Below are 26616 nucleotides of genomic sequence, written 5' to 3'. Positions count from 1 at the left end.
TGCATGCTTCTGTTACAGCTCTGATAGTGCCTATGAAGGTGTAAAATTGGGAGCTTTGTCTCTATTTTTTTTGTGTTGGTGCCAGAAAAACTGTGAGGAAAATGCCCAATTTTACAGGCATTGTAAGAAGTTCGAGTAGTGTTGATGTGATCACAGCATCATGAGAACTCAATAGGATTCAGTTTGGTCCTTTAACTGAGCTGTCAATGTGTTCAAAGTGCGCACTCAACATTTACTGCACCAGGCACGACGTCATTGCCATCCAAAAGCACGTAGGCATGAACAAAGACGTAACAGTCTTCTGGGGTATTATGCACGGGTTGGAAGAGCCAATGGCGACCTCGCCTCTTGCAATGAGCACAGAGCGCCGGTTGAAGATGTTGGGAAGCGGAATTGTTCCGCCGATGACCCCAAAGTCAAAGCTGTCACGTCATAGGAGCAAGTGTGCAGGCTGTGCTGGAATGCAGCACTCAGCGAAGTCCATAAAGACCTCTTTTCACAGCCGATGCACCCCACTCTTGACCTTGTGTTTGGCCGTGCGTGCTGGTCCGAGCATCACTTGCCAGCCATTCACGCCGACTGAACAGAATGACGCCATGTCACTTGATTGCTCGATAGCCATCGTCCTTCCGTTTTACAATGTGCCAAGTGTCATAAAAAGTGAATGTGTGAGCAGACATCCAAGGATGTAAAGGGTTATTAATGTTGCTCTCATTGTATCCTTAAGCTTCATTCATGAATAGTGAAGAACTTTCCTTGGCTCTGAACCATGCTAATTAACATATGTCCATGGTTTGATATTTGAGACATAGATATGTATTAGGGCTGGGTATCAAATGTAAAATGTAAAAAAAAAAAAAAAAAAGGATTTAATACGCAAGAGCCCCATTGGAGTCTCAATTCAATTTGATTGATTCAATCAAAGCTTTCACACTGTACCAATTTTACTTTGGTATGGAAGGCATTCTCAGAAGAACCAATACTGCAATTAGTGCTTCTTGCTGTAACTTGGCGCATGAGTAAAAAAAAACTTTGCATATATCTCACAACACTTATTCAGACTAAACTTCAGCTCAGTGAACATCTAGAGGATTGCCACTTGAAGTTTGTTTGGATTCTTTGAAATATTGATGACGCCATTACCGAATGGTCCCAGTGATGTCAAATATGTCAAATGTGATGATAACCAAACCAAGTCGGTAAATCTACATAACAAAACGGAGACCAGACGGCAGAATGTTTCCTGTGTTTTCCTGACGACTATCCACTCATAAACTGTATCTGGATTCAAACTGAAGGAAAAAAAATCCATCTGGTTGGAACAACTAAGGAGACAAAGTAAGGTTCCTACCTTAACATAATGACCATCAAATACGCTGGGGACTCATAGAAAAATAAGCAAGAGCAACGTATTCCTAGCTAATTAAATCTAATACCCCTGGTTATTATTCACCTCTTGTAAGGCGATGCAGATTTAAGGTTGCATCTGTCTGGTCATGGTCAGATAAAATCATCCAATTCCATCCGAACCTCACACCTGTTCGACCTGATGCCCTCTGGCAGGCGCTACAGGTGCATCAAATCAAGGACCAATAGACGGAGAAACAGTTTCTTTCCAAGAGCCATCTCCATTCTAAACTCTCACACACACGCACACCCTTACCTTGCAGAACAGCAACGTGAAGAGTTTTTATATATCCTATTCAGTATTATTTTCCATTGCACTAACTATTCTCTTATTTATCTAATTTATATATTTATCTGAATTATTGTTGTATTGCACTGGAGCGGGGAGCTCTCTAATCTCGTTGCACACTTAAGTACAATGACAATAAAGGGATTTCTGATTTTGATTCTGAAACTTGTTGCACGGCGTTGCCATTTTGCATTTTGCACAGGCCAATATTGTGATGTTATTTTTTTCTATATATATTGTGCAGCACTAGTATATACGTAAATAAAACACTAAGGTGTAATAGTTACAAACTTTGAATGAAAAAAAAAACAACATGAAACGAAATAGAACTTAGATCAGTATGCCCACGGTCACAAGGTTAAGAGAACAGACAGCACGAACCCTCTTCATTCCAACTATGGTCAAAACTATTAGAGGTCACAGTGTGAGCTATTTGGACACACCATCTCATTGGATTGTGCAAGTGGAGCTAATGTGCAATTCAGTACTGCACTGTTATAGTATTTGCTAACATTTTACTTTGTACCGGATACCAGTGCACCGACTTCCTTTTCCACCTGGCCCAACTTTATTTACCTCACTTTTAAACTATTTTCAGTCAGTATCATCCTCCAACTCCAGGTCGGTTGTATTTTTACTAATGACGACAATAAGAAATCGGTGGAGTGAAATAAACATAACTGTTATTGGAAAATGTGCAGTGTTTCTGTGACGAGCGTGCTAACCTGAACTAGGAACAGTTGCACTACTGTAAACAGAGACGGGAGCGCTTTACGATTCAGCTAACTTGCTTGTTAAGTCGAACTATCTTATTATAGCCAAAGTAATGCCAAGCACAGAATAATAAATACAATTGAAAAGTTTATACTTTCACGTGTACACACTTACTCTGGCGTTAGTCTCCGTGGCAAAGCCGAGTTAGCTTAGCATCCTTAGCACGAACTTGTTTTCATGCGGTTAATAAAGTGTTTAATGGGATGTACCCTGCTTGAGCTCACAATATCCACACGATAGCTACCGGCAGAATAAGTCTGTATAAATCGTAGTGAATATATAAACGGTGTGTGTGGGGCTTTTGTAGAAGCTAGTGCTAACCTAGCCTGAAGTTATTAAAGCTACCTGGAAATAGCCGAAGCCCCGCTCGGTTTTGTTCAATGTGGCGTTTCGGGCTTTATGAAGACAAGCCACGACCCAACCCCTCGAGCTGTGAATTGAAAAGCGACTTACCAGCTCATTTTTGCTTGAGTTTTAATCCGGTTTCATTGAGTTATGGTGCTTTCTTCCCAGGAAACCATCCCCCCTCGGCCAAACTACGAGGCATCGAACAGGAAGTTGAAGGATCAGCCGCTTGGGTTTCCTCCGATGGAAACGCCGCGACTCGTACTTGTAAGTTCACTAAAATGAAATAAACTTTAATTATTCACATTTGACAAATCATTTTGTTTTGGTTTTGTCATCAATTATAAATTGTTCTTTGTTCAAAAGGCGTATCAGAAAAGTTCAAGGACTGATGTCACTTAAGATACATGTTAAACTATGAACTACCACATCTGTGAATAGATCATGTGGCATTTGTTTCATGTAGTGCATGAAAAGAAGCAAGAGAGTTGGAAGGACAATGTACCTGGTAATAATGCCTTGAGCATCTGACAGTTCCTGGCAGAGAAGCACATTGCCAGGTTGTCACAACCTCCCTATCACCACAACTGGCCGTGTGACTTCTCCTTCCCAAGTTTAAGTGGATCATCTCGGGACCTGTTTTTATGGAGCTCCTCCAGGAGTGCTTGAAAGCTGGAAAAGTGCATTAGACTCAAGGGCAGATTACTGAGGAGGGCAAAACGTGTAGTTTGTATTTAGTTTAGATCAAACTACCTGAGAAATTCCTTGCCTGTTTCAACATAATTGGTCAACAAAGGTTAATCTGATTTATATAGCTGTGTATATGTGACTTGAGTCCTGGAGGTTTTCTGACACACCCCGTATTTGTGCCCAGTGACTCTGATGCGGACAAGCGGTATAGAAAATGAATGAATGGATGTATAGTGGACGAAATGTTCAGTATGTGGTATCTTTCTTTATTCAAGTACTTACATAGAAATGACAAAACATTTGCATGACAAGTAAACAAGGATAGAGTAAAATTCATTTCAATATTCAGCTCGTCATAAAAGGACCTTATTGTAAGGTAATAGAAACATGAAAATATTCCAAAGACATCCACGACATTTCAAACAAGAACTCTTGTTTTTCATTAAAAAAAATTAAAAACAAAAAAAATGTAAAAAGAAAAAATAAAACTAACGGAACAGTTATCCCAGTGTGCGTCTCAAATTGTCCATCTTGGAATGGTTCGTATCCCATTATTCCCACCCGTTGTATTTTCATGCATAATAAAGAAATTAACACCGCCCACAGCATTGAGCAGGCAGCGCTTGGGAACGTTTCCGTGCACATGCAAACATGAGGATATACTGCCATAAAAAGGAAACACAACACAACAGAAAAACAGTGCGCATGTGGACACCGTAGTGTTGCCCTCGATCAGTGTTTCTCAAACTTTTTTTTCCCCCCAGGAAAAGCTCTGCTTACCACCTACTCCTCCAAAGCCAATGGTAACTACTCCCGACAGTATCCAATGGACTGGCTGAACTTCAAAGGTTGTGCAGGTTTGAAATTGATAAATCCGAAAAAAAAAATTAAATAAAAAAATTCAACCACAAATATGCTCACGGACCACTTAGGAGTTTCTTGGGGGGGGGTTAGCACACTTTGAGAAACACTGCCCTAGATAGCCACAAGATCCCTGAAGCCACCCGCGAGTAGCCTGAACTATCTACACCAAGCCCAGTCGGACAATTAAAACACAAACATTAGCATACGGCTGCTTTCCACTCGCAAGCAGACTGAGGTCACATTTTTTTTTCCTGTGATTTGGAGTTTTCATCGCATATTGTTTTTGATCAGCCAACCCTGCAACCCAGTTTGGCACCAAAATGGCTGCTGATATTGGACCGTGTCCAACGTGGAGCCGAGAAGGAAGATGAGGCATATTCCACCCTCCGGTTTTGTTAAAATCTAAACGATATTGTGCATCGAGAACGGACTGTTTAATATTCTGTAAACAAACAAACAAAAACAAAAATTATGTATAGGAATCATACGGGAGGATTATTTTCCTGCTACCACCAAACTGTAGAATGAGGGGGTGGGAATGAGGAGAACGTGAATCCATCTGTTTAGTTAAAAAAAAAAAAGACCAGAAATGACAAACGCAGTCAAGAGGATATGACCAATGACATATTGAATATATGAGGTTGTAATTACATGGCTTCATTTAGTCATGGAAAGAAAACAGTGCGCTGCATTCCTCAACACAATGCAACGGCGAGGAGGCCACAGTCACTATATAATTAAACACATCCATTCTCACTATGCAAGTGTCAATTTAAGAATAGCTTTTTTTTTTTTTTTTTGGTCAAATATATTCAAATCAAAAATCTATAACAGGGGTGGGGAACCTATCCTCCATGAGCACATTTAATCCAAGTTATAAAATTCTAATAACAGCTAAAACAAAAGAGTCGCTGTTAAAAAGCTCCATTTAGTCCACAAATGCTCAGAATATATAACAAATACTTCATCCGTTGTTAAATCCTATTTTTGCCATCAGTTTATTGGAAAAGGTTCCCCACCTCTGCTGCATAATCATCGACTAATGCTTGAAACATCAATATTACATTGAACATAAATAGTTTCTCTATTTACTCACGTCATAGACTATATTGCTTTGTGCTTACTGCATGGGAATAGCTGCTACATGACCTTTCTTCAAGGAAATCTCGCCAACAATCCGACGTGACTTGTAAGAAGAGATTTAAATTGAGCCTTGTTTTTCCTTTTTATGTATAGTTGGAATGCAATTCTCTGGGCGCTTGTTCATTTATCCATGTAGATGAGTTGAGAAAAGACCCTGTGAGGCCAAAATAATTGGAAAGTCAGTGGACACTCGCCAGGAAGCTCGGCAGTGAAAACTGGTTGTTCCAGCAGAGAGTGACGCTTCTACTACAACGTGTTCTCTGTTAGAACACCCCTTTCAGCCTCTGCACTTGTCCACAAATCACTTTTCCTCCCCTCGCCATACTTGATTACAATATGTAGAAAAAGTCTCACTCAAACAGGATAGACTCTGACATTTAACAAGCACAACCGATTGCCCCCCCCCCAAAAAAAAAATCTTGCCAGCCAAACTCGATGGTTCTTGAGAAGATTGATAATTATATTGTCAATAAAGTTCTAGAAGTAAGGATTCTAATAAAATCAAATGACAAACAGTCTTGCCACATGAACATGGTTATTAGTCCCAAAATGCACATTAAGCCTAATGAAATAACTTCATATCACTTGTGCGGAAGATTAGTTGACATCTCGTGGCTTTTGCTGACGTTGGATTGAAACGTTAATTGTCATTTCTGAGCAGACTATGTTGATTGAATTGTTTCCTAACATAAGTCAAAAATCAAAATGGGGTCAGCTTTTGGTGGCTAGTGATATAACCCAATTTGGGGTAGAACTGCAGTGTATCTTTTGTTGCAAATGTGAGTATTGTTTGGTGGAAGGAAACATAATGTGTGTTTTTACCTCCTTTCATTACAATGGTCAACTTAAAAACCACGTAAGGAAAATGTTGGTTTTACACAGAGGTTCAAGAGATTATGCAGTCATAGAGCCTCTGCAAAATGGAAGAAGAGTTTACCACTAAATGGGTGGTGCAATTGCAAAGTTTGTTTTTTTTTTATTCTTTTTTATGAAATCTTTTAACTGTAAAACCTCCACGAGCATTCAGTCCAAAGCTTCTGCTTTAATAAATGCAGCTATGTTATATTTACATATTGTGCATCGTGGCATGCACAGATATGTACAAATATATCCACTTATGGGGCATTTGAGCACGTGACATGGACTGCAACAAATTGCATACAAATTTAATTATAGTACAAAAGCAAGAAATACTTATGTTAGCTCAGTCGTCATTTTTAAAAAAGGATTTGGATGTTGACTGTTTAGCTGCCCATCAGTTTGGATTCTCAAACCAGCAAATTCGTTTTTCAAGTCAATGGAAATACTGGGAAGTATAAGGGGAAAAATTAAAACCCTGCAACATGTAACATACAATATCCTGCTAGTTTGGAATCCAGTGTCCCAAACTTGTCGTGGTGTAACGTAATTGGAGAACTAGGAATGGACAGTCGGTGCGAGTTTGATGAAGCCACTATTTAAAAAATAAATAAATATATATATATTTTTTTTTTTTACTCACAAAATCTTGAGATGTTTTTCACGTGACAGCAAGGAATTAAGTCATTGGGCATGCAGCCATGTAACAGCACGTTTCTTGAAATTGATATTTAGATTTAGTCAAACTAGAACAGTAGATAGTTTGGAATCTGGCCTTTGTTGGGAACCTTTGAACGGAAGCCAATCTCGCTCATGTTATGTTTGGCAAATATCAAGGCATAATAAAAAAAATAAAATAATTTAAAAAAAAACAACAACAACAACAAGGTTGGCTGAGTTACCACAATACATTTGGCACATTCATTGGAGAAAACAACATTCAAATAGAATTAAAAAAAACACCACACAGTAACAAATAAAACAAAACAACAACAACAAAAAAAGACAAGTGCCACTAATAAGGTGTCCATGACAGTACACAAATACGACCAATTGCACTTTTCAACAGCCTAGGAAAACAAATGCATACATCTCAGATAACTCACCCTTTCACATTGCTCCTCTCTTATTTACTTTGTCTGTTTCGATAGATTCTGGCTTGCTCTCAGTTAAGAAATGTACAAACGCGCAACCAGAGCAGATCCAGCGTGTGAGCACGATGGCTTTTTAGGCGGAATGTACTAAGATTCTCTTATGTTGAAACCACAACCTCCCCCACCTCTACTCGGACCAACGGCTTTTATCTCAAAACAGACGGAGTGAGGAGAGGATGTGAGCGAGAGGAAGAGTCACCTGTTGCTTTTCTTAACATGGACGCGGCCCCATTGTCCCGAGTCCGTGTAAGGGTCAGACTCCAGTCCATGCGCAGGTAGTGATGGTCATGAGGGCCCCATGTTGGGCCCCCCGCAGGAGCTTGGTGGAGAACTGTGGGTCCCAACCATGCCGTTGCCTTTGTCGGACGGTTTCTTGTCCTTCTGTTTCAGGTGAACCTTAGCGTGTCTCTTTCGCTCGTCGCTGCGGGCAAATTTGCGGCCGCAGAACTCGCAGGAGAAGGGCTTCTCGCCGGTGTGCGTGCGGATGTGCGTGGTCAGGTGGTCGCTGCGGCTGAAGGAGCGCATGCATATTCGGCACTGGAAGGGCTTGTGGCCCGTGTGGATACGCAGGTGGCGCGTTAGCTCGTCCGAGCGCGAGAAGCGCCGGTCGCAGTTCTCCGCTGGGCAGGCGTGCGGACGTTCGTGGACGGGCGTTTTGCTGGGCCGGTTGGGGTACTTCCGCGGTCGGATGGGTTTGAGCGTCAGAGTCTGCGGGGGAGGGTGGTGAGAGGGAGCGTGCTGCTGCCCGCCAATGAAACCCGGGTGGATCTGCTGCTTGTCTTTGAACGCTCGGATGGTTTCCAGAGGAGTGATGGGCGGAGGGTTGACCCGGATGGGGTCCATAGTCTGAAAGGGCTTGTGCTCCATCACACTCACTTCGCCCTGGTGATGGAAGAGGTTGTAGTCGGGGATCATGGAGAAAAGGCTGCCGTCCATGGAGGCTTTGGACGTGGAGTGATAGTCATTGGCGGGGTACGCCAGAGCCGTGCTGGTGGCGGGACTGTGGTGGAAGGACACCTGGTCCTGGTATAGGTCACCGCACGTGGAGTAGGCAGGCAGCGGCGGGCCATAAACCTGCTCCATGTCCGAGTTCTGTCCTCCCATGCTGGCCGCAGAGGACGGCGTCTGGGCGCTTACCGTGCCGGGCGACGGAGAGACGCCGAGTATCCCGGCACTGACCAGGCTGATGATGTTGTTGTCGGAGCACCAGCCCGAGCCGCCGATGCCACCCGAGGGAGGTGTGTCGAAGGCGAACTTGCCCAGGTAGGTGACGGTCTGCCCGCTCCGGTTGGACTGGAAGCTGGACCCGTATTGAATCTCTGCACCGGCTTTCTCACTTCCCATGCCTATATCCATGATATTATCTAGGTTAGAGCAAAACAAAGGAAGAAGTAATCCACATGGGTTTCTTAAGCATTACTAAGTGCACTCTGTAAAAGCTAACACCAATTCCCAAGTCACAAATTTGTTTTTTTTTTGTTTTTTTTTTGTTTTTTGTTTTTTTAAATCAAAGTGATCGTCCATTAGGTTTGTCCTGTCCTGAATCAAAATCTTCAAGTTTTATACAGAAAGGCGAGTGCCGTCCGAGCAGTAAATTCAAATGAGTGAGTTCTGCATCCAAAGCAGCGGCAACTGTCCCTCTGCGATCCCACAAGCCCTCATAAATCACAACCTAAACACCCCCTTTGATCCAGCCATTGTGTCCCTCAGGAGGGCAGCCAAACTCAATGGTAACATCATCTGACTTCCTTACAGGGGGTGGGGGGGACTGGGGGCGCCTCGCGCTCCATGCATGCTCACTTATTCCACATACATCTGTACATAATAAAGGACGACCCTGGGAATTTTTAAGCATCTATACATTAATGTGCTTCACCAGATTGTAACATGAATCTGACACTTTACATGTCATACCATAAAGACTCAAAGAATATGGAGATGTTCATTTTACACACACGCACACGTACTCACAAAAAAGGCATGTGCTGGATAGAATTTAATATCAATACTTGTAAATTACAGGAATTTTGGCTAAAGGGAAAACGTTAAATGCTTGAGCATGACAAGTATAAGACCAGCGATGAAATATTTGTCATTTTAAACACTTTATTTTATGCTGGATCTCTCATTTCACACGTGAGATTTTTAAACATTCATATGGATCATACAGTGCATTCCATTGTATTTGGATATATAATGCATTATAATTGAATTAAGACAACACACCAGCTGTCTGTAAATAGTTTTATAATTGTATTTTTTTTTATAATTGTCTCATGTTTTATACTTTTTATTACGACAAAATAAAAATACATTATACGTGTTCATAATTTGCTGTCGCATTTTCATTTAACTTTCATTATACATAGTGTGTACGCGTATGAGATATTTATACGTGAAACACCGCGCTTATGTGTGTGTTTATAAATGTATTAATTTTTTTCCAAGATGTTGCTTTTATTTTTAAGCACTATTTAAGATGATGATAAATATTAAAACCTTGACGTGCATGGATTGTGTGCAGCGCGGAGATGAAGAACCACACGCAAATTTTGCAGATTGATTTCCTGCCAACCTGCGCCAACCGCGAAGATTCACGGCGGCCGAATTAATAGGAAATAAACACGATCATCTGGATTAAGGTGGAAACGGGGCCTCGCGGTTTTAGTGCACAAAAGGAGGTTTCGCGCGGGCCTGCGGTGCAGTTTCGTCGGGAGCAACGAGCACGTCAGACATGGGGCGCTTATGATTTGGGAAGTCAGTCTCAATAATATCTTGATTTTAAATTGCGAAGAAAGATTTATTTAAAAGGCATTTAAACAGTCACTTATAAATCGACGGCGTGGTTATAAATGGACATTTTCGCTTTTGTATTTAGGAATGATAATCAAAGGGGGCTGATATTAAATATTTCTAAATGGGAGCTTTAAAAAAAACTACATTTATTCAGTAAATCAGTAATGCAAATATAGCCTACATTTAAGTAGTCATGGGGTTCCACAGGTGCGTGTTGATTCCGGGGGCCAGCGCGCCACTTGAGTCACACTCGAGCACGGAGCGGCGGAATGTGCGCAATGAGCAGCGCGCTAACAGGTGCTCCTCGACAACTTCTCGCTCACTTCCTTTCCTCATTTAAAAAATAAATGGGCTTTGGTTTAAAAAAAAAAAAAGAGTAATTATAAGAAGAAGAAGAAACGGCACTTTGTTCTTACCCGTGTTCATCTGCGAGTAGTGGTTAATAGATTCCGTGCTCGTGAAAATGTTCATCGACGTGGGGACGTCTTCTTCTGGGTACAGGGTGTCGGGGATGCTGTTTATTAGACTGCTCATGGTAAGAGGGAGCTTGTCCGCCACTTTCCCGGTCATAGCACTGCGAGTCACTCCGACATGGGGGGAGTGGGGGGCTTCGTGCGTGTATATCCCCCAGCGGGAATCAGGTGCGAGGAGTCGGGAGTCCGGCGGTGAAGCGATAGCGGTTCCTGGTGCGTTCCGAAGTTTTTATTGTTGTTGTTTTAGTTTATCTCCTTCCCGAGGCGTCGCAGCTTCCGTGTACCCCCGCGACTATCGGGACCGGCGTGGATGCCTTTTGTGGGCTGCTTGTGGTTCCAGTGTGGATTGTGCAAAAAATGAGTGGTGGCGGTGTACTTGCTCTATTGGAGCTGGCTGGGGGACTTCAGTGTGGCGGCATTAATAGTGGGCTGGAACCTTGGCGTGACGTAGATGCCCATATAAGGACAGAGAGCTCGGCTCCCCAGGCTCCCCGCACGTCAGACAGCCCCGTGGAAACTGCAAGTGGAAGAAGGAAATGGCTACGGGAGGTAACTTGGGCGGGCTGCACGAGTGATTATCACAACCCCTCACAATTCTGAGGTTGGGGGTTTGAATCCTGCGTCGAGTTTGCTTGGGTTTCCACCCACATTGCTAAAAGGTTTATTGAAAACTACAAATGGTGAAATGGATTTGAATTATAATATATATATATATATATAAACTTCAATTATGCAATACAAATTATGATTAAAACAAAATGCTCTCCTCACAAAATAACTCCCTGTCCCTCTTATTTACTTTTTAAATAAGGCAATTCATGGGGGATATAGAGTCTACTTCTTGACTACTATTAAGGTGCCCTTTGAGCCAGGCATACAACAGATCAGAGTGAGAGTTTGATTTCTCCTCGAGGGATTGGAATCAGTGTAATTAGGACAAAACCTGCATGGATTTATTGTTTTTCCACTGACTAGACCTATTTGACAATTTCAACTATGTAAGTGGAACGTATCACCTAAGAAAAGTTGCCAACATGCACGGACAGCGCCAGCTGACGCACAACATTGGTTTGTCTACATAATAGCAAGGCGAGCTACTTTGGCTTGGCTGCCGGGGTTAGGTCTGCCCACGTGACCAACCCATCGTGGAAACTCCAAATTAGGAGGCGTCCGGTCACGCCCCTCCCCGCCTCCATCTGCCCAATAAGGACAAGTTCCGGGTGAAGTTGTAGTGGAAAAGTGATCTAAAGCCGCAGACAAAATGACTGTAGACAAAACGTCACGGCGCCGATTTTGCCAAGCAACGTTGTGGGAAGAGAACAAGTTAAAAATATCACAATAACTTCTCTTCTTATGACAGTGTATATAGTTTAAAAACAGTATGTCAACATAATGGCAATACTCTACATGTCACATATTATGTTGGACTTTGAAAAAAATTGCACGGAAAAAATACCCACTATAGTTAATGACATAGAAATGTGAATATTCAGGACCAATAAATTAATAATAGTTTCTCAATGAAGCATGAGTGTGTAAAATAAAAAGTGTGTAGGTTGGTCTGAATCATGCTCTGTGTTTGGGGGGCTTACACAAACTGTAGCAGTGCCGTGAGTGTGTACTTGTATGTGTGTGATGATTACCAGTTACACCATTGAAAAATAATGCTATTTCATTCTGGTAGGGCTATTGGTGTCTATTAATATTTATTGAATTAAACAAACCATAAATAGATGACACATTGCAAATCTGTTACACAAACATAACCACTCCTACTCTTTTGCGTCTGACGCTCATCAATGTACAGTAAATTCCAGATTTTCTAGCGGCCAGGTGGATTTGGGGAGCCCCATAAACTACAATATAAAAAAAGTATACTGTATTTATTTCTTTATTTACAACAGTGACATTTAAAGATAAACTACCATACAGTATATCCCCAAATGCATTTAATAGCATTGCTCCCCGTCCCATTTCCCATCTGACTTTGTTGATACTGCCAACTGAAAATATTGTGCCTCCTAAACTTCTGGAAAATCACCTTGAACACAGTGTGCATGCACCTACGTTTTAGTTAGCAGCACAGTCCATATATGCTCAGCATCTGTGATTTACAGTATACCCCCCCGAGAGGAAGTATCTATTTGGGGAGAGACCTTTATGTGTTCAAATACACCACATTTAAAGTAGGGGCTACCATTTGAGGAAACCTGATAAAAGAGCAGTGTGGTGTTTATCAATGCAAACAAATGAAAGAGAGCCCGTTGTTCATGATAAACATCCAGTGCAGCCCCTATCATCTTCCATCTGGAGAGATGGGAGTCTGAGTGATCATTTGTTTGGAAAGTTGGCCTGCTCAGGCGGTTCAACTGACCTGTACCTGTTCTAAAGCCTCTTTCCAACACAGCGTCACATGGGACACGGGTCCACTGCCGTGTTTGGCTACAGCGTCCCGGCTCATTTGCACACGGGGCTTCCATGGAAGCGGTCACCCTAAACGGCTCATGGAAATCCCAGGGTTATGTAGGCAAATCACCTTTTTCTTTTTCCAAGTCTCAGAAGGACGGCTCAAACTGTTCCTCGCTGTTAGTGGAAGATCAATAATGCTACAATGTTATAATTTTATTAACTACAATTAAAATAAAAACGAGCCTTTAGTGGCTTTTCAACCACGAAATGAACATTTGCTCCATTTAGAGATCAAAATAGTTGTCAATGTCAAATTATTATTTTTTGGGCTAAAGGCAGCCTACACCATGAAGTGGATGGTCAGACTGGAGAGTGCGAGAGAGAGAGAGAGAAAGCGAGAGAGAGAGAGACAAACAAATAACCATTTAAACTCACATTCACATTCTGAGCAAAACCTCAAGTCAGGTGCGTAAACCACTTCAGTGACCCTTTATATAAAGTCAGATCTGGAATTAATGTTACCATAATATTAGAATTTATGCAAGTGGGAGGGGGATTTCAAGCCAAATAAACAAACAATTCAGAGAACGCTAAAACAGTAGTGGGCTTGACAGAACAAATGAAGGCACACACACGGTGGAGCGGCCACTTGTCAGCCTCTATGTGAACACCAATAGTCATCACATGAAGTGAGACCACTTTCAGTACTTCTACTAATTTACTCTACACTAATTGTAAAAGTTTACGAGCCTCAGTAGGTGATGCTTTTTGTTCAGCATTAGAGGTCAAACGTTAACTCTTTACTAGTGTCCATGCATAAACAAAAGCTTTGATTTAAAAAAAATAAGTAAAAAAAAATTACCTGATGGGAAATGATATCCATTTGAGGGAGGGATTTATTTTTCTGTGGATGTTGACCAATCGGGGCAAGCAGTCACAAGAAATCTGGTAATAAAAATGTGCTTCTTATAATTCTTTTTATCGTTAACAAAACCATTGGTTGTATTTCATATTCCATTCCATGCAATGGGAGGGGAGTCGTGATGTCAAACGCAGCCAGAGGAGACACCTGAACAGAACAAGTCAAAGTCGGCATTGCATTATTCAGTGTTTGTTGATTAAAGCAAACAAGTTAGTGTGAGTGAATTTACCTTGAAGACAACATTGAAATCCCACGGTACAGTCAAAACAGGTCATTGCTCAGTGAGACATGGCGTCACAATAAAGCGTGTTTATGTCGCTTTAGGTCTGCAATCCTCCTGTGAAATCAACTATGCTCTTCTTCAGCGGTGAGAAAGAAAAGTCATTGCGCTTATTAGATCACTTCTGTCTCCGTTAGGCCATAGAATTGATTAAGCAAACTCATTTGAATTAATGCAAGTTGGAATACATTAAGAACATGAAATACAGTGGCAATAATCTCAAGGGTTGCGTTTGTCGGCGAACGACGGCTGTCGTTCTGTCAACGCATCTGACATGTGGAGTAAAAATAAAACAATCGAGGAAGCCGAGTGACAAACCAGTTGTTTCTGGCAGCATCGCTGTGAGATATGAACGGAAGCGAAGCGCTGGTTTTATTTTTAAAGTCAAAATTTTGGCAATGCGCTGAATTGCTGATTCATTCCAAGTAATTTTTTTTTTGAGAGGGGGGGGTTGTAATTCCCTTCCACTTGGCATGTTACACAATGAGTGTGGAATTGTAGTCGACTTGCCAATGGTGAACATATTTCATAGGTATAATCAAGGTGGAGAGTGATGGATACTAAACAGTTGTTTTGTTTGTGGAGCTTTGACTGCTAAGTCCAGGAAGCAAACAAAGCGGATACGGGACAAATTGATCAATGATCTCTGAGGGTTCATCAGGAGGGCACACAAGGGTTTACCAAGGCTGTCTTATCCACCAAAGGAACATTACCTACTCCTGCCTGGACCACTGAGGAGACACCAAACTAGGGTCAATCAAAGGCCCAACCAAAGATTGATCATCACAACATCAAAGTCCTTGATGGGAATCCAGACATCTGGGGTATTGATACAAGCCCATCCCAGAGGAGAGGTCCTGGTTAGAAACCAATACTCCTCCTCGGAGAGGGGGGGGGGGGGGGTTATTCTGACCCATCCGCTACAAAGAAGCGCAGAGTCGGAAAAGTATCTGCAAGCGGAAGGGTTGAAAAGTTGACCTGCCAGGTGGGTCTCTTATGCAACTCTCCAAAGTTCAAAATGGGTTCTTGGTATCGAAGTCAAGGACGCGTTTAGATGGAGGGGCTTTTACCTCAGGAAATCAATCAAGGTTTAGCTAGAAGTTGCTCTGTTTCCAATTGAGAGTGGCCAGTGGGAATATGTAAACAAACAAACAAAAAAATAATACAAAACACATGGTAAGTCCCCTTCACCAAATAAACCATGGTCCACGATGCCCCTCCCCACATTGCCATCGAGTCACTTTTCGTTCCACTGTAGCATCCGGTTGTGCTGCGGTCTCGGTTTCACCTCCTACTTCCTTTTTTTGGCCCTGACGTGTTTCTGCCCCTGATTTAGAAGCAACTCTTTCCACACCGGCTTGTGATATCAAGAGGCCCTTTTCCTTTTCTTGTTGACAGTGTTCGGAAACTAATAAGCAATCTCCAGAGAGGCCAAAGACTCTTCCCCAAATCTTGCACACCAGAATCATGTGATCATCAAAACCCATCAAGAGGGAAAACACAAAGAGGAAAGTTCATCTTTATCAATGCGGTCGAGTAGACTGATCGGATCTACTCATAAGCTCGAAAGAAGTCATGCACTTGCAACTGATTACAACTCCCGTTGGCTGCGCATCACCACAGACCCAAGACACCTCCGAGGGGCTCTTCAGTCCTTGTAGTTTTTCGTACAAAACTGCACCATGGCCACAGGCTCTCCTAGGTGGTGACGAAGGCCGTCAGATCCCATTGACCTGACAGACAGAAACAACAAAAATTACTGTACATCTGCGGCTGGATAATTTCACCTAGAAGTGGTAGGTCGAATGGAGTTCCATCAAAATCTTTAGGAGATTTGCGGTAGAATGATCACACACATTTGTGACATCAGCCTACCATCTGAGTCCTGTCCCTCAATTTGGACCTGTTTGTATAAATCCTCAGACAACTTAACTCCTCGGCTCACTGGAACACACAAACCTCTCGAGGTGACAGCTCACAGAGGGGGAGAAGAAGATTGTCCACGGGAAATGAGCATGAAGTAGGACTCAACTAATAAAGACTCCCGTGATGTCCAAGTACTTCCCCTCAGTGTTTGATTTATTTTTACTTACAGTTCAACATAAAACGTGTGAGGACCCGCCACATTCTTTACTTAAGTCAAACATTTCCTTAACAAATCAATCAATGACAGTAGCTCTCTAAAAACACCTTCGTGGCTCTCGTCTATTCGTGTTCGTCAGGCATCTCCAAACCTGAGTAATCTTACTATGAAGGGTAGGTCAAACATTTTCTTTACAATATTATGTTCTATGAACCCCCTCATGTCCAAACACTGCATTCTCATTAATATTAACGTTTCGGCTAATGGGGCCACATAGAACACATTGTAAAGAAAAAAAAATGGACTTGGCTCCTCCTTTTAGACAATGTTCAAAGAATGTTTTAAAATTAATGCAGATTTGACTGCTTGATGTTTGTATGGGACAAAAATGTACAGTTACAAATTTAAGACAGAATTAATACCAAATATTATTAGTCTGAATGGAGAATGTGATTTTGAACGACGACCAAATGGGTCAACCAGCGTCACAGACTGGATTGCGGTCAAACACCAAGGTACCAATGTTCCGCAAACATTCGCTACAACGTTAACGCAATCTGTGTTGTATTTGTCACGAGCGCTCCATCTATGTTTAAGGCATCCAAGGACTAAGTGAGCTGTGAGTCACAGAGAACAGCACTGCTGAAAATAAAACATGTTGCTGTAATGATGGAGGTGGGAACGCAAGGACGCATTGGCAAGATGATATGATTCAGTCGCCTGCACTTTTCTTTTTTTTTTTCTCCTTTCCCTCTCCTTTTAAACAAACACCAGACGGCCATCCGGCTGGTATGACAATATCACGGCTTAAGATTTTGGACAACCTAAATTCCCAGCACTTTCTCTTTTCCTTAACAGAAAAAAAATACAAACTCACAGTTGCCATTCTGTGGCAGCCAACCCTACAAATATATACAACACATTAGAGGGAACTAAATAACCTATATGAGTGCATATTCATATGTTCGACTGGACATAAAAGAAAATCCCGTCCGAATGCAGGAAATCGTTGACATTCCACTAGATCCATTTGAAATAATTAAAAAAACAGCTGGACAGCATTGGAAAAGAATCTTATACAAATTGAGCCAACGATTGAAGTGATCCAAATCTGCAGAGAGAATAGTTTCACAGTTCAGTCTGACTCTGCCTCGAATACAAACGTTACCGTGGACAACCTCTTTGTTGCCTCCGCCGTTTGCGGCTGTTTTCACCATCAGGGAGACGCGGTCCACATCCGCCGGCATCACAAAGGACATCTGGGAAAGATTCAAACTAAGCCATCCATTCGTATCTCATGCGTATCATACATAAAGCCATGATTTTTAAGTATCTATTATTGTCAATCATCATCAACTGTATTTTGATGCTCTATGTCTTTGCAGGATGGGTCCTTTTTCACACAGAGATCCCGCAAATTGCCACATAGACCAGTAGAACAATAGCTCTGCAATTTATCCAACATGAGATGCTCGATGAGGTGAAAACACTGGCGTGTGGGTGAAAAAAAAAAAAGCTTATTTAATAGCAACAATTGCTTTCAGCACATCAGTGCGGGACAAATGAGTGTGCAGGGACAAATTCCACATTGCAAAATCGTTAAAACACAAATGTTACGGCCTTTGATAGATGCTAGCGTGACTGTCCCTTCGTTCCATGCCAGTGCTGTTTTGACAGAACAGAAACACAGCAAAGAAAGGCGGGAAAATAATTTTGCATTCAGTGTAAAAGGGGCGTGTTTCTAAATGTTCTAATTTCCTTTCCCTGCCAGAAAGACTTGAGCCATAGCGCGACAGTAGCTATATCGTCACTGTTGGACAAAAACCTTGTATGTCTAAATACGGACAATTTCATTTTCTGTTTACCCCCAAAACAAATAATTACTCACTATTAACCAATTTGAAACATTAAAAAAAACATCTTGACCAAATCTATTGACTCTCTCGAACGCTCAGCTGTACGAGGAGTGTTGTAAAATCCGCCTCTTCCCTCACTCTGCGGTAGCCGTGCGACGTTGTCATCTCAAGAGTTTTGATTTTTTTTTTTTTGACTGATCAGGAAGGTTGGCAATGGCGACGATTCCTACCATTTTAATCAATGGCAGTGTATTAAATAATAGATGGAAATTATATTGTGGTGGTGTTGTGTTCAACATTTTTTTTCACTATTTCCTGAAAATTGCCAAAAGTAACTCACTTTGGCTCCAGCTCACCGACAACCCTATATAAAACGAATGGATGGGTGAATCAACATCTTAGTTGGGTACACTCCATTTTGCCTTCATATCTCTTGAGATGATAATAAAATCAACAATCAATCCAGAAAATTGTTGGTGATCAACTGATCATCATGCCTGCCTCTACTTAACCGAGAGCATGCCAGCAAATTACAAATCTACTTCATACAAGTCTTGAACTCAGCTGGATGATATGAAATAAAAATGGCGACTCTGTGGGTCTGTGCGAATAAGATGAGCTGACAGAAAGGGCTCCGATCATCATGTGAGGGCAATAGAGTCCAGTGACCTCTCTGAAAGACGGGGCGCGGCCTGTAACGTGCGCGTCCATGGGAGATAGCGCACCACCCCCGCAAATGCCTAAATTCCCCTGCATGTGTGGAACAAGGTCCCCTCACTCCCAGAAGACAATATCGGGAGTGGAGACAGCAAGGCCATAGTTCGTGAGTCAAGTGGCATATTGACATGCATAAACACTGACGTGTGTTTACTCTGATGCAGGATGTCAGTGAAGATTGCCGTCGAATGACAAACACGTATTATCCTGCTGTAAGCGTGGCTATCCATCCAAACTTTCAGTATCTTGTGCTATCACTGGCTGCTACAAGCCATCTTAAAATAGGCTCCCATGTGTTTGGAGTACGGAGAACATGTTTCCACCACTCCCATCGAAACGCTCATGGAAAGGACAGATAGTGTAGGACATGAAGGTGATGTTAGCGTCTTCCTGCCTCCGCTTTTCTCTGTCACGTTTCTGTCTGACTCCGGTGAGGGTGAACCCTGGGATGTGTTTGAACATGGGTGGTGTCTCCATTTAACAACCCATAGTGTTCATGTCAAATGTAAGTGCAACCCGAATAGTTGCTGTACGATATTGGTGATTCTGTAACTTAACCATGTGAAGCACCTCTCTGTGAGAACTGTTGAATCCCTTTGCTTGTCAACTTTATTAGCATTTTTGGAATAATATAAAATCATTTTTGAGCTTCATCATTGTCACCCGAGGCTGTTAGGTTGAAATATCTAAATCACAATATATGGGGTATATGAAACTGGAATTTAACAGGCAGAATTGGGCAGCAGAGAAAACAAGTTAAGTAGCTGCCCAAAAGATGGACGCACATAACAGCGTGGCGCCATCCCCTGAGTTGAGTGTATTGGAATGTTTTAAAACTAAAATAACGGCTCATAATTTTTTTTTCTTGACTGAAGAGGGCATTTATTAGATGGACAACCACTCTTGGAGGAAATACCTTATTTAGGTATTATGTTACCATATTTTGCTACAGTGTTTGATCAGGCCAATATTGAAATGTTCCAAGTTGAATGCAGTACGGTTAGCAATACATACTGTTAAAACCAGAGATGGGCTCTGTGGCCTATTTTGTTGGTCCGTCTGCCACCTGGGCACCCTTCAGTCATCATCCCTCCGTCCTTATTCCTAAAATAATTACCCGGGCTCTCCGTCCATCCTCCGTCCTTTTAAAGTGCTTCCGTTGTTGCATTTCACCAGTCCGAGGCAAATTTGCAGATGAGTTCGGCCCGGAGTTGCACGACAGAGATGGTTTTATTTATTGCACTTCATATCTTTGCTGAAATTAATTTCGGTTGTCAATTGCTTCTTCACACAGCGACGCGTATCACTTCTGTGTTTTTCACCACTTAATATTCTCACTCACTCACTTACTCCAAAAATACTTCTTGTCCTCGTCCCCAAAATGGCTGTTCCATTCCTGGGACTAAATGCCCATTTCTGGTTAAAACAATACTCAGACAATCAATTAAAACTGGAGTTTCTGAATCTAATTTTCTTTGTTAAAGTCTGAAATTGTAAAAGTGTACCTAAATTAGTCAGCAGTGACTCTCCTTAAAAGGGGATTTTTTTTAACGTTAATTTATAACAAATTTTAGCCACTGAATGCAAATCACACACATGGTAGATAGGGGTGGGACATTCCTTGGCATTAAAAGCGGATGGTCCAAACATTCAGAAAGAGGGTGATTCTCCCAACGCTAAAACAAAACAATTGAATGTTACACCGGGGGAACACAATTTCTGCTGCGCTAGGGTTGACAGATGTTTTTAACAAATTATTGGGTGTCGAATTCAAAACAGATCTCAGGTTTTTGAAGTATAGAATTGCCGATTTTCCTCGGGGAAAAAAAACTATTAAATAAATGTGTATATATTTTTATAAAACACTAAAATTGAATAGCTACAATCTTTGACTAGAATTTATTTTTTTTGTTAAAAAAAAAATACAATCTAATAGAACTTACGATGGGATGCCACTGGTTACAAGGTTAAGAGTAAAGCCAACACACACCTCTCACCACACTGTCTCAATTGCGACTGCAGAACCATTTCACAACGTAGCTGTAAATGATTCCAGGCGGAATAAACCAGCAAGTCTTGAAATTTGTGGTAAGCTGTGGATAAAAAAAGAATTTATGCGCTCCAAAAAAAATATTGACTGTTATTTTGAAATCATTGCCAATTTTAATTAAAATCATCAGAAAAAAATCCAAGATTTTTTTTCCCCCAAATTGTTTTTTAAAGTACTATTTTTCACATAGTTAATCAAACAAATCACATTTCTAAAAGCGTAATTGTTTTGTTCAATGAAGTTGCCTGTCTGGAGTGCAGAATATTACATATGGAAGCTGAATAAGTAAAACTTTGACTTGACAAACATACAGTATACCGTAAATTAAAAAAAAAAAAAAAAAAAAGAATGAAGCCAAAACGTTAAAGTGTTCTCTGCTATAGAAGCCAAAATTCCTGGCTGTGTGACTGCGCGGCGCTCTGATTAATGGTAGAGGCTGTGGGTGGGTGGTAGACATGGATCTGCCCATTACCACACTGCAACATTGCAAATGGCTTCAATTACTGTGGAGTGTGCTGAGCTGGCAGTGTGGGCTTGAGAAGGCAAGATGAGCAACATCATACAAGCCGCGGCACTGTGATCCACTCATTCACGCCATGTGATCATCAGGTTCATATTTTGTTAACAAGGAATTGTGAGTCTTGTCATTTTCAACCTTCACTCTCAGCCAATGATTCTGATGCCGGGCCCCTGAAACAGGAGAAGGCCCCCTCAGCACCCCCTCCCGGCATTACATCCCTTCAAAACCCGGTGGCACGACATGTTGAGCGCTTGCCAAAGTGGCTAACAAGCATCACGAGGGCCATGGAGCCCAATGACCCTCCCTCACCCTGGCACAGGGGATTCCCTATGATCTCTTCTTGGTGCCCTGAGCCAAGAGCGCATCCAACTTCCCAACCCCCCTCCCCCTCCCCCTCCCCCTCCCCCTCCCCGGTGTCTTGTGCGACAAGCCAACTGTCTCCGTCAGGTCCCTGACCCAGATTTATAACTTGAACGCAGGACATGCAGCAGACTCCCACCATCCCTCACAGCGGCGGCGGCGGCGACATCCCCCTGTATTAAATAAAGACGTGGCCCCAGATGAAAAGAAAAAAATGGACAACATATTTGCAATCAAATTGAGTCAATGACTGCGCTGCTGGAAGTGGAAAATGATCATTAGGAGTCTCCCACCCACGACTCAATGCGCTCCCATTGTAAATCACATCAATTAATGTCACGGGCCTGACAAATGCTCTCTGTGTCACAGCACATGGGAGGGAGGACAGACGCTAATAAGTGAACATACTTAACGGAGGAGGTGGGGAGACATGGGATTCCCTCCGCTCGTGTGTGTGCGTGTGTGCATGTGAGGGGATAACCTCGTCAAAGCCAAGTGGAGGCCAGTCCAATTGTAGCAGGTGCAACACTCAAGCGACACAAAAAAATAAATAAATAAAAATCCTCCTCCAACTACAAATGCGTGGCAGCAGACAACTAGGCATGGGCATAATTAGCTACTCAATTACAGGAGGTCCTCCGTTTTCAACAGTACTGACATATGAGGTTTACAAACTGTTCGCACTGAACTAGTTTGCGCAGTGGCATAACATCTGCCAAAATTAACTAACGGGTCATCAAATTCACCAACAAATATTTTAATCAACTGATCTTTAAGAGCCATTGTTCAACTGAAAATTATCCAAATTTACCGATCTCTTCCTCTTCTTGCAACCGTTAAAACAAAGTAATTTTTTGGCTGCTTCAGATCAAAATTTAGAAACAGATTCTTTCAATGGACTTCCGTTATGTCCAATAAAAATTGTTCAACAACATAAACAGGTCCCGAGAATAAAGTCAGCTCAAATGAAACGTATTTAGGCATGAGTAAATATCCTTGATGAACAATGAGGAAGATTACAAATGATTATTTTTAATGGACGTGATCAAATTTCTGAACATGTTGTATGGTGAGTTGTGCCACAGCGTTGATGTAGCTCAACTTCTCATCGCTGAAAGGCGTGGGCGAATCAACATCGGACCAGGTGGTTCCAGTCATATAATGCACTTTATTTTGCAGCAATCAAATACACCTGATTGAACAGATAATTATTATTTTGAAAATAATCAATGAATTGGTTATTATGCCCACCCAAAGTTAATTCTCTCAACTTTTTATGTCATAATATAAAACCCTTAAAAAAAAAAAGACAATTATTCCTTCAACAATTGTGACATCAAACAAAATGTTTGACAATGCACGAGTGAAATTTGTAATTACATTTCTTTTGAACAGAAAGAAGAGTTTGCTAAGGAGAGGAAGTAATCCAAGTCAATTAAAGCAATCCAGAGGAGCAAATACGGGTGGGTCCAGTCGCTTCATTATGAGAAGGGAGGAGGGTGGGGGTCAAGGAGTGGAGCTGATGCCAGAAAATTTATTCTTCTGTTTGCACAAAGTCATAAAATATTGTAAACAGCAGGTTATTATTCATGCCAACACTTCTCAATACTAACCATGTTAGACGTGATGAATACTTGAACAATCCTTTTCAAGCTTGTGTGCACCTTCAAATCCATCACATCAAACAGGGTGCCTGCTTCGATTAGTGACGTAGGTGTCAAAGCTCGAAAACAGCAGAGAGTGGCAGCTGCACTCATTCATGACTCAAACCGCCCTCAATTGCATCTCAAATCCGAGGCCAAAACCCGACGAGACCAGACAGCCAGACACGCCTCCTTTGCGGGTTGCGTTCATCCCGCCCGCACATGCACACTGCACACCTTTTCAGGGGCCTTTAGGGAGGCAAAAAAACTACAAGAACCTCAACAAAATCATCTAAATGACAGCTCACCCTAAAATAAATGAGGGGATCACACCATGTTACTCATAATTGACTTCCAAGTTGGTCTACTTTCAAAACTTTTTTTTTTTAGCCATCGGAAATTACAGTCTATAAAGTGAATTTATTTGGTTTTCCCGAAAATGCCATTTGACTTCTACCACACTTGCGACATTCTGGTTTATATTTATGTCTGGATGACATCCAATATTAACGTAACAGAAAATGTTATGTAACATATAGTACTAATTGACCCTTTAACCAACTAATCGGGTGAATCGTTGTTGCATGGGCAAGTTGTTGCACTCAATTTTTCTTCAACAATAAAATTAATAGACAAAGTAATAACATTATTGACTTTCTCAACATTTTGTGACACTCGTTCAAAGCTAGAGTGTTTCCCCATAAAACGTCTTCAACTTTTAAGTTCAACACATTTGAATTTAATCATTAAGATCGTTTTTTTCCCAGTAGTACAGAAATATTATGTTTTGTGCTTTCACGGTTTGCCTTTATTGCTGATTCAACAACGCGTCGGCAGTTGCGTTGATTAGCCCTCGTATGATCGATGAGACTTCAGGGGTCAGAGGGGTGGCGACCTCCGAAAGTCATTACCTCGTGTCGGCATGTCCAGCTCGTCGACCGGGATGTCGTCCGGTTGCCTGTACAACAGGAACTGGTAGCGGTGAAAACCAGTCCCCCGTGGTGGGGTTGGAGGTAAATAGTCTGCATTGGAGTGGAGGAAATAAAAAAATTAAAAAAAACAAATGAATGAACGGATGCAGTCACACACAGTGATAAATGCGATTATAGCAATGATGCAAGTATAAGCTCAAACTGCGCGATTGTCACTGCACACCGAGTCAACTACATTTCTTTTCTCCATTTAAATATGGCAATGAAAGGCCACCTACTCCTTCGGGGTAAGATCTCATGATGAGCGATCACTGTAAAGAGAATGCCTACTCCGAGATTAGTATCAGTACAATAGAACCTCCAAAGTCCAACACAACCTGTTCTGTAACGCGGGTCAACTCTCAAGCTGTCCTAATACAATAAATTATTATCATTATTTTATTTTATTTTTTTTAAATCACATTGGAAGTAATTCATAAGGAGCATTGGAAGATGTGTTGGCAAGCTTCTCTGCTCCTTCCATGCAAGTCAGAAGCCAGTATTGCTCATGCTGTACTGGGCAGTCGATTTGCGACCCTTCTCTGGGTCACAGTTCAATTTTTAGATGTTTTTTGTTTGTCATTACACTTCACATGTTTGCTATCGTTTTGTGTTGGCATCACAAAAACAGCAATACAAAGTTGCAGCCGAGCTGCTCTTTTTTCCACCCCAGAACATTTTGGACGGACTTTGAAGGGTTTCACTGTCTACTGAATAACTTTTCTCTTAGCTGAAAGAAAAAAAATCAAGTGAAATTACGCTCACCATTGATAACGGTCCCTCTCATGTCTTCATTCTTTGGTGAATCTCCCTGTTAAATGAAACATGTTAGTCTGCAGTGGTGGTCTTGTCAGGTATTTGAATTAAATGTCAAAACATGCATCTGTGAACATTTTATTAGCAACAACTCGGGATGTCCCAAATGTGGTCGTGCGAGTGTGCACACCCTTTGTAATTGGGATGTAGCTGTGTTCGCAAATAACCAAATTGCATTTAAACTCATGTCAACTGGGAGTCAGCACACAATTACCACGAGCGCCTCTGATTAACCACAAATAAAGTGCAGTGTTTCTAGTTGGCTGTTTTAACGCTAACTGGTATTTGGAACTGCTGCTATAATTCTATGCACCTTGACTGAGACCACTGCTCTGAAAAAAAGCCCCAAAGCTCAAAAAGATAATAATAATAATAATATATATATATATATATATATATATATATATATATATATATATATATATATATATATTTCCGCCATATCTGGCATTTGCACAGGGGTGTGTGGACTTTATATCCCCAGCAATGATCATTATAGCTTTGCAAAAACAAACAGAATGGTTGCCTAAGACTGTTGCACAGCACTGTATTTGTCATAAATTAAAAACTGAACCTAATGAATTAATTTAAGGGAAAAGAAATGTGTTTGGAACAGCAGGTTGCATCTTCATCAGATGTCATATGTGCAACCGCAAAATCATTATGCACATGTCAAGTTCAACTCCCTCATCCCGGGCCAGCGCACAGATGCTGTACGCCATGCAAATTGCTCACAGGAACGTTTGTTTAATAGACTTGGCTGCTCGCTACGAGACGCTCGCATCCTCGAGTGGGAGGAAAAGGGCTAAATATGTTGTCTGTGAAATGGCCCGAAAACCACTTGAAGTAAACATGGAAGTCCCCGTCAGCTGCATGGAGTATCTCGTCTCAGCAGCACCTGCCTGAGTCGCCTGTTTCTGCACACGCAGGCTCCCCCCGCAGGGTGACTAAGGTATTGTGATGCAACACAGTGAAAGGCCACAAAGGGCACGCAGCAAAACTGAAATGTGGTTTCATGCCACAGAATGGGGTTGACCAAACCCTCAACAGCTAAATGAGAACAAATGAAAAAAATAATACAATGTCTGTATAGTTATTAGTTTAATAGTTATTTTATGTGCTCGGCGATTGGCTGGCTATCAGTCCAAGAAAAAGAGAAATGAAATTTCCTTCACAGTGTCCTCATTGAGCTGCTT

At 41.7% G+C, this 26616-nt stretch overlaps 2 protein-coding genes and 1 long non-coding RNA gene across 3 annotated transcripts in view; all 3 read right to left on the bottom strand.

Annotated features, from left to right (window-relative positions):
- bin3 (bridging integrator 3) overlaps positions 1–3060 on the bottom strand; it is a 34635-nt gene extending 31575 nt beyond the window's left edge. The window contains exon 1 of the mRNA XM_088292722.1: positions 2924–3060. Within this exon, the coding sequence (XP_088148848.1) occupies positions 2924–2931 (8 nt within the window). The 5' untranslated portion in view covers positions 2932–3060. The remainder of the gene's footprint in view (positions 1–2923) is intronic.
- Positions 3061–3750: 690 nt separating this feature from the next.
- Positions 3751–11194, bottom strand: egr3 (early growth response 3). Its single transcript, XM_088292709.1, has 2 exons — positions 10737–11194; positions 3751–8888 (listed from the first exon to the last, which is right to left on the bottom strand). The coding sequence occupies exons 1-2, from the start codon at positions 10888–10890 to the stop codon at positions 7810–7812; spliced, it is 1233 nt and encodes a 410-aa protein (XP_088148835.1). The 5' UTR covers positions 10891–11194; the 3' UTR covers positions 3751–7809.
- Positions 11195–16107: 4913 nt separating this feature from the next.
- Positions 16108–25416, bottom strand: LOC148344079 (uncharacterized). The gene is made up of 3 exons (XR_015845641.1): positions 25370–25416; positions 24545–24655; positions 16108–16137 (listed from the first exon to the last, which is right to left on the bottom strand). It is a non-coding gene; the product is annotated as an uncharacterized LOC148344079 (long non-coding RNA).
- Between the last annotated feature and the right edge of the window lie 1200 nt (positions 25417–26616).

The sequence above is a fragment of the Idiotropiscis lumnitzeri genome, chromosome 1 (genome assembly GCF_059441095.1).
Source record: "Idiotropiscis lumnitzeri isolate Australia: NSW breed Sydney's pygmy pipehorse chromosome 1, RoL_Ilum_1.0, whole genome shotgun sequence".
Taxonomy (NCBI): Eukaryota; Metazoa; Chordata; class Actinopteri; order Syngnathiformes; family Syngnathidae; genus Idiotropiscis; species Idiotropiscis lumnitzeri.
This window is presented reverse-complemented; position numbering and strand designations above follow the sequence as displayed.

Bases quoted from the DNA above. Each gene is read 5' to 3' on its own strand.
- egr3 (XM_088292709.1), bottom strand. From the start codon at position 10,890: ATGACCGGGAAAGTGGCGGACAAGCTCCCTCTTACCATGAGCAGTCTA. The intron at 8,889-10,736 runs GTAAGAACAAAG...GCTCTAACCTAG, and splicing joins CTACTCGCAGATGAACACGG to ATAATATCATGGATATAGGC.